The 8,575-nt window shown below is 54.3% G+C and overlaps 1 protein-coding gene across 1 annotated transcript in view; it reads right to left on the bottom strand.

Moving 5' to 3' along the window:
- The window catches only part of ALMS1 (ALMS1 centrosome and basal body associated protein), a 40,520-nt gene that overhangs the window by 18,186 nt on the left and 13,759 nt on the right, over positions 1 to 8,575 (bottom strand). Inside the window, exons 6-10 of the mRNA XM_015616273.3 lie at positions 8,264 to 8,373; positions 6,971 to 7,096; positions 5,850 to 6,011; positions 2,510 to 3,801; positions 1,836 to 1,982 (exon numbers count right to left, since the gene is read on the bottom strand). Coding sequence (XP_015471759.1) covers positions 1,836 to 1,982; positions 2,510 to 3,801; positions 5,850 to 6,011; positions 6,971 to 7,096; positions 8,264 to 8,373 — 1,837 coding nt within the window. The remainder of the gene's footprint in view (positions 1 to 1,835; positions 1,983 to 2,509; positions 3,802 to 5,849; positions 6,012 to 6,970; positions 7,097 to 8,263; positions 8,374 to 8,575) is intronic.

Raw genomic sequence — 8,575 nt, 5'->3', positions numbered from 1 at the left:
ATGGGAACACTCCCTGCTCTGCAGCCACAGCTCCAGGAGGGCCTGGGGGATAAAAACCTCCCAGGATGGCTCTGGGAGCTGTAAATACAAAAGGAGTTTGCTGGAAGCAGAGCTGACAATGGGCTCCAAATGCAGCATTCCCACCAGGATTGGGGCAGGAATCTCTCTGGGCTCCTGCTCAAATGAAGATCTGCCTCAGAACCACAGACATCTGCACTAAAAATACAAATAAATCTTGACTCTTCCTCAGCTAAACAGCCCAGAAGTGACCAAAATTGGAATTTTAAATTAATTTTACTATTTTAACATCCATTTTCTCCCACTTCTTATTTGAGGGGGGTCATGTGTGTGTTCAGATGGATTTTTTTTAAAAGAATATTTCACCAGCAGATAAAAAATGTGAGTTTCTAAAGCCATGGGGGCTCAAAGAGCCTTTACAGGGTTTATTCCCATAGCACTAATCCCATTTGTCACCTCACAGGTGATTTAACAGGTAAAAAAATCAGATTTGGGTTTAATAGACCCAAGTAACTTAAGGTTGAATAGAACCTGAAAAATTCATCTTGTGAACAGAATGTGGAATAAAATAAACTAGATTCTGCCAGAAATGCTGGATCCTAATGCTGGTGTTCTGGTTAATAATCTTAGTATGGCAAAGTTCAGGACAGCTTTTTTACCTTTAAATAAATGTTACAAATAAAAATATTAAATAAAAGATTTTTCAACCATTCTTCACCTTTAAGAAATTTCTTTCTCCCCCAGATCTATTTCGTTATTTGCATTATTTTTCATTATTTCTTAATTCACTGGCTTATTTGACCAACACACTTGGAGTTGTTTCCATAAAATCAAATAGTTAATTTCAATTAAATGTGGTAGTAATGATGCCAGTTCCAGTTTCATCTAGAAATACCAAAATGTGAAAGAAGTAATTCAATATTCCTCACTTGTTCTGTACTTTTCAGCCCTCCTGTGTATTACAAAACCCCCAAACTTTGTAATTCTACTAAAATCACCAAATCCAGGCTGAGTGCCTCCTTAACAACATTTCAATTTCTCCTGCAAAGGGCAACAGCCAAACTCACCTGAAGGAATTATTCCCTCCCTTTCAGAGCTGCAGTTCTTACCTGCAATCCTCAGCTCTTTAAAGAGAAAATGTTCACAGCCAGACAAAACAACCCCACTATTTACAAGACAAGCAGTAGGGAACTCCAATAACTGTATGGATCCTTGCCCAGGGATGTTCAGGCAGGAATTTACACCAAAGTTACAACCTCGAGTTGGGCAGTGCCAAAGCCGGAGCCTGCAGGGATCTGGGAGGAGCAGGATGTGCTTCCCAAGGGAAACTGAGGCCAGGGAGGAAAGTCCAGGTGGTGTCCAGGGGGTGTCCAGGTGATGTCCAGGGGGTGTCCAGGTCCTGCCCAGGGGATGCCCAGGTGGTGCCCAGGTGGTGTCCAGGGGGTGCCCAGGTGGTGCCAGGTCCTGCCCAGGGAGTGTCCAGGTGATGCCCAGGTGATGCCCAGGTGATGCCCAGGGGATGCCCAGGGGATGCCCAGGGGGTGCCCAGGGGGTGTCCAGGTGATGCCCAGGGGGTGTCCAGGTGATGCCCAGGTGGTGCCCAGGTGGTGCCCAGGGGATGTCCAGGTCCTGCCCAGGTCCTGCCCAGGTCCTGCCCTGCCCTCCTGAGCTGCTGCCCCGGCTCCTGCAGGGCCAGCCTTGGTCCCACGAACATGGAACTGCCCTAGAAACCATTCAGTGATTCCCAGCTAAGGGAGCCCATCCAGCAGTGGGAATTCCTGGGGGACCATTCCGAGCTGGGCTCAGGGAGCTCTCACCTGGCTCTGCTGCCCCTTCCCGAGGCTCTCAGCCCCCGCTCCTTCACTCTCCTCATCCCAGCGCTCCGAGCGGCTCCTCTGCTGGCTGATGGCACAGTACAGCTGGGCCAGCCTCGGGGGCAGCTCTGGGGACAGCTGTGGGGCCGGCTGTGNTGGGAGGAGCAGGATGTGCTTCCCAAGGGAAACTGAGGCCAGGGAGGAAAGTCCAGGTGGTGTCCAGGGGGTGTCCAGGTGATGTCCAGGGGGTGTCCAGGTCCTGCCCAGGGGATGCCCAGGTGGTGCCCAGGTGGTGTCCAGGGGGTGCCCAGGTGGTGCCAGGTCCTGCCCAGGGAGTGTCCAGGTGATGCCCAGGTGATGCCCAGGTGATGCCCAGGGGATGCCCAGGGGATGCCCAGGGGGTGCCCAGGGGGTGTCCAGGTGATGCCCAGGGGGTGTCCAGGTGATGCCCAGGTGGTGCCCAGGTGGTGCCCAGGGGATGTCCAGGTCCTGCCCAGGTCCTGCCCAGGTCCTGCCCTGCCCTCCTGAGCTGCTGCCCCGGCTCCTGCAGGGCCAGCCTTGGTCCCACGAACATGGAACTGCCCTAGAAACCATTCAGTGATTCCCAGCTAAGGGAGCCCATCCAGCAGTGGGAATTCCTGGGGGACCATTCCGAGCTGGGCTCAGGGAGCTCTCACCTGGCTCTGCTGCCCCTTCCCGAGGCTCTCAGCCCCCGCTCCTTCACTCTCCTCATCCCAGCGCTCCGAGCGGCTCCTCTGCTGGCTGATGGCACAGTACAGCTGGGCCAGCCTCGGGGGCAGCTCTGGGGACAGCTGTGGGGCCGGCTGTGTGACAGGCTGTGGGGCCAGCTGTGAGCCCAGCTGTGAGCCCAGCTGTGGGGCCAGCTGTGGGACAGGCTGTGAGCCCAGCTGTGAGCCCAGATGTGTGACAGGCTGTGGGGCCAGCTGTGTGACAGGCTGTGGGGCCAGCTGTGAGCCCAGCTGTGAGCCCAGCTGTGTGACAGGCTGTGAGCCCAGCTGTGAGCCCAGCCCCAGCCTGTGCTCCCCAAAGGCCCGCAGCAGCCTGGCCGTGTCGATGGTGGCCAGGGACAGGGAGCTGCTGTCCCCAGAGGCCGGGGAGGTGTCCGGCCCCGCCGGGGTCCCCGTGTCCCACCCCGAGGTGCTGCAGCTGCTGCAGCCGCCGGGCTCTGTGCTCAGCCTGGCCTCCGAGGAGCTGTCACTCGCAATTCCCAGCTGCTGCTGCTGCTCCAGAATCGTCTTCAGGTGCTGGATCACCTTCTGGCCCGGCCTGTGTGCCCCGGGCTCCTCCTGGATCACCTGTGGCCTCCGTCCCGCTCGCGTTCCCCGGGGCTCCGTGCCGCTCCCAGACCTGCCTCCTCCTGCCAGCCGTATTTTCAGCCGCTCCCTTCCCTGTGTGCACCCCTCAGGAAGCTCCTCCCGAGCCGCTGTCGGTGCCAGGGTGTGTCTGATGGGGTTCTGCAGGAGCCTGGCCAGCCGCTCCAGGCGCTCCACGAGGGACAGCTCCCCGCTGTCCCCGGAATCCTGCTGCTGTCTGCTCTGGCGCTCCAGGAACGTCACCCACAGCTTCCCCAGGCTGCCCCCGGGGCGGCTCCTGTGCCGTGCCGCCTTCCCCCGGCTCCCAGCGGGGAGATCTGCAGGGCTGGGCGGTGCAGGATCCCTTCCAGCATTGTCCTGCTGCGGCTCCATCCCGCTCCCCAAGGCTGCGCCGGGCTCCTCGCTCCCGCTGTCATCGGCCTCCGCGGGGACAGCCCAGAGCTGCCGGGCCGGCCCGGGGGACACACGGGGACCCTGCCGCTGGGAGCCGGCCAGGACAGCCCCCGAGGATGGGCCAGCGGGTCCTGCTCCGGCACAGACCCCGCACAGCTGCCGGGGAGCCGGGCAGCAGCCGCCGCTCGAGGGGGAACGGGCACAACCGGAGGGTTTTACACGCCCGGAGCCATCGGGGAGCTCTGCAACAGAACAAAACACTCGAATGTTTCGTTTCTCAGCTTCAAGTGGAGGATTTTTATCCTAAAACTTCCAAAACACGTCAAAGGATTAACAGCGGGATCACTGAGCCCATTCCCAAATGCAGTGAACTTGGAAATGCACTTTGAGCATTATTAACATCACATAAACAGCATTTTCTACCATTTGCAACATGGAATTCCAGAGAATGTTATATCCAAGTGAATCTGGGGAGGAATTTGATTCCACCTCAGGGAACTGCCCTGAGCAGCAGTGAACTGAGCCTTTCTTGAGAGTGATGGAAGAGAGCCCAAAGCCCCCCCGGGTCCCCTGGCCAGGAATGGGGACGCTCTGGCCATCCCTGAAGCACACACAGCACGTGCCAGGACCACTCTCCAAAACAGACTGAAAGCAGTTTTCAATATCATGTAAAACTGAGTTTTGAAGTGTGTTCTGTGCTGTTTTTTCATGCAGGGCTGGGCCATTGGATCTCCTCCCTCCCCAGCACAGGGGCTGAGCTGGACACAGCTCACGGATGCTGCAGCCAGCCCCAGCCTCACCAACTCTGCAAGTGCAGGAATTTTTCTTCCCATACAAGGGCAATGTTTATAAACTTGTGTAAGAGGCTTCCTCCACATCCTCCTGACAAATGAGATCAGGCTTGGGAATGCCAGGCAGAACTTTGCTATTCCTGGCTTTTTAGAAAGTTACCAAGAAATGGAAGGAATGTAAACAGGCAAAAAATAAAAATAAGTTTGTACAGAGAAACTTTTTTTTTAAAAAATACATAACTTGCATAATTTTAAGCTCTAGACAAGCTCTGTGGGTAGAGGTAATCTTTTATTAGATCATCTAAAAATATGGTTGAAGAAGTCAGGGAAGATTTAAGACAAGTCCTTCTTCTGAAAGCATCTTTAAAGTTCCAGCTGCACTGGCTGCCTTCACAAAAGAGTCTTTCTCCTTACAGTTCTTTTCTTACCTGGGCCTTTAGACCACCACAGCTATAAAAAACTGTTACAAGATCATTTTATATTAACACTTTTGTTCCCCTCTCATTTTTATCCCAGTTACTGATAGCCTTACATAATAACCATTGAAATTTTCCTCTGCAAATAAAAATTGTCTTCTGGCAACACCAAAATCTCTCCATTCTGAGAGGAAAAACTGCAAAGATAAAACCCCACCTGAAGGAAAAAATGAAAATAATCAGATGGAACCTCTATCAACACACCAGGACAAGTTCCTGACAGGAAACATCGGGAGAGCAGCTGCTGCAGGACAGATGGCAGCCAGCCAGGAACTGTCACAGTGTCCAGGGATGAAAACCTGGCAATCAGCCACTCACAGTCAGTATTTGTGCTGAACAAACCTGTCCACGAGGATTCATGTCACCTGCTGCCACCAGAGCCAGAGTCAAACCCCAAAATCAGCTGGACTTGGGCAGCATCCTCAGCAAACAGAGCTTGGGGTGGCCCTGGAGGAGCAAACCCCGACCCCCCTGGCAGGGCAGGCTCCTCCAGCTTGGCAGGGACAGGGACAGGGACAGTAAAACCACAGCCAGAGGTTGGGGACAGGCAGGGGACAGAGGAACCTGATGTGACATCACAGGGCCGTGGGCAGGGACAGCCCCAGGGAATTCCTGACAATCCCACACAGCCCTGGAGACACAGGAGTGCCAGCAAGTACTGGTGGCCAAGTATTCCATGGAATCATGGAACAGTTCGGGTTGGAGATACCTTAAATCCCATCCAGTGGCACCCCTGCCACACACAGGGACCCCTGCCACTGCCCCAGGCTGCTCCCAGCCCTGTGCAGCCTGGCCTGCGACACTGCCAGGGTCCACAGCCTCCCAGGGAAAGCTGCATTTCATCTCTCAGGGAGAAGCAGAAAGACCAGGAAGAGAAAAACGAGTCAAATTCAGCATTTTGTGGCAGACTGTCAGCAATGTCACTGAACCACAGATCCTGAAATGCCAATCTTCTCCTCTGTCTTCTTTCACGTGTACGAACGCACACAAACAATTACAGAATCAAAGGCACATTGCAATTACCTGAAGACTGTTCCAGTGGTGTCCCCTGCTCCTCAGCCCAGGCCAGCTTAGCCCTGTGGCCATGGCTTGTCCCTCTGTGCTGGACAGCTGTCCTGGCAGGAGGGGAATCGTCCCCCAGGGCCAGCACTCGGGCCAGGAGCACTGCAGCCACATCCTCAGACCCTGCAAGAGAGCAGCAGCAGTGCAGTGGGAAACAGGGAAACAGGGAAAGGCCAGCCTCAGCCAGCAGCCAGGAGCCCTGGCAGTGTCCCAGGCCAGGCTGGGCAGGGCTGGGACAGCCTGGCACCATGGCAAATGTCCCTGCCATGGCAGGGCTGGGCTGGGATGGGATTTAAGGTCCTTCCAAGCAAAGCATTCCATCACTCCATGATCTCAACATCAGAAACCCACAACTGTCCCCACCAATTTCTCACCCCTGCCAGCCCCACCTGGTCACATCCCATGGATTTCCTGCTCTCAGCTCCCTCAGCTGCTCCCCCTGAGCTGAGCCCCGAGTGCAGCAGGGACTGGGAAAAACAAAATGTGTTTTTTCATCCTGCTGTACGCTTTCCTAGAACTTTGTGCTGCTTCATTTGCATAGTGAATTTTTATATATGGCATCATCATTTCTGCAAAACAACAGATTTGTATCACATTTGTTCCTCTCATTCTGGACACGTTTCCTCAGATAAACTTGAAAAAGGTCAAGAGCAGGGACATCTGAAGCATGCCCAGCACAGGTTGTGGCTGTAGAGACTGATCTGGACACTTCTGGCAGTGTTGGACCCCCTGGTCACCACTGCTGGAATTCAGAGCTGGGCATCTCCAACGTGAGTTTTGTCTAAAGATAACTTTGGATATTAAAAAGCTCTGAGTGAGATCAACCTACAAATCAAACCTGCAATGCCCAGTGATCCATTCTTTCCAGGGCAAGTGGCAGAGATCTGAAAGGGTGAGCAGGAATTCCCAGAGGAAAGTAAGGCATTGTCAGGTTGTAGTGCTCCTTTCCAGTGCCAGAATGGAGCAGGAACCCCCTCCCAGCCCAGAGATGGAGGGCAGAGCTGCAGAGGAGTTGTGTTTGTGGGGTCACAGCCCATTCAGGGTACCCTGTTCAGCCCTGGAGGAGGAGGAGGATGCAGTACCTGAGTGGGAGCTGTTTCTGCTGGCCTCGCTGGTCTCTGGGGACACGCTGGCTCCTGATCTCTGGCAGGGCACATAATACATGCCAGCACTTCCCAAGGGCTTGTAGGGCAGCAGCAAGGGCTGGGCTGGGGGTGGAAGGAAAACAGTGAGCAGGAGCTGGGCTGGAAACCTCCAGTGCAACAAGGCAGGGCCTGGGGAGGCTGCTCAGGGTGTTCCTGCTGCTAAAGCCTGAGAAATACCTCCTTCTTTAGCAAATTGCAACTACTGTTTCATTAATTAGGTTAAATAACTGGATTTTTTAATACCCACCCAAAGGTAGAAGGCTGCCATCACTTACCTGGGAAAACAGCTTCACCCATTCAATATTAAAATTGTGATCAGGGTGGCAAACACTGACAGAAACATCCCCTGGATCCACAGAGCTCCCAGTTTGAGGGAATCATTTTAAAGGAGTGGGGATATGTCCCTCCAGTCAATAAAAGCAGCAAGAGAGCCCCAGTACAGAACACCACTGGGGTGGGAACCCCCCGTGAACATCCACAGCCCTCTGCTGACAGATACCCCAAACCCTGCCCAGTTTTCTGTTTAATTCTATTAAAAGCAGCAATGTGCAGATTTCCCTCTGATTTTTTTGGTGTTATCTTGATTAGAGAGTAATCAGGAATCAGATCCACCTCTCACTGAACTCCAAGTGAATCAAATCCAATCATCTACACACAAACACCAGAAAATATTCTCCAACCACGCTTGGACACAATGAATTCAGTTCTAGAGAAACCTGAAGTGAACCCAAACTGTATCCACACAAATCCCTCCCGACAAGGCTGAAAAACCCAAGTTTAAGGGTTGGGTTTGGGTTTTAACATTGAACATCTTAACCTTGTACAGATTTGAGTCCACAGACACAGGTAAGACAGGAATTTGCTCACCAGGCTGCCTTGGGAAGGGAGGAATCTCGCTGTGGGATGAGGCTGTGACACCGGGAGCTCCAGGGGCTCTGGGGAGCGACGAGTGCTGGGCAGCATTTCCCCCCTGCCAGGCATCAAGGCAGATTTCTGCTGAGAAGCTGGTCTTTGTAGGACTTTCTGTGGTGATCTGAGTGGCAGCATCAGAAGTTCTTCTCCCAGGTTTTGCAGGAGGGGCAGAGCTGGGGATCCCCTCTGCACCCCGAGCCCCTGAGCCCCGGAGCAGCAGCTCCTGCCTGGGGGAAAACGCCTGGCTGGGATCTGCCACTGGCACAGCTGGGCTGGGATCCTCTGGAACACCCTCAGCAGGAGGGAATTTAGGAACACCTTCCACGGAAGCTTCTGGAGCTGCTTTTAAAGCCTTCACTTGGGGTTTGTCCCACAGCTCCATCCCAGCTCCAGCGGCCCCGGCGCCGCGCAGCTCGGAGCGATCGGCCCTGGAGGAGAGGGTGATGTGCACACAACTCAGGAATCTCCTCACTGCTGATGAGGGGGCCTCAGGTGTGCTGGACAAAGCCTCCTCTGCAGCTAAAGGGTGAGAAGGAGCCTCTTCTGGAACGAGAGCAGCCTCAGTGGGGCTTTTCCTGCCCTCTGCCAACGCCTCACTGGGGCCCTTCCCCAAACCCCCCTGTGCAGCTG

This window comes from Parus major, unplaced genomic scaffold, assembly GCF_001522545.3.
Source record: "Parus major isolate Abel unplaced genomic scaffold, Parus_major1.1 Scaffold391, whole genome shotgun sequence".
NCBI classification, from domain to species: domain Eukaryota; kingdom Metazoa; phylum Chordata; class Aves; order Passeriformes; family Paridae; genus Parus; species Parus major.
This window is presented reverse-complemented; position numbering and strand designations above follow the sequence as displayed.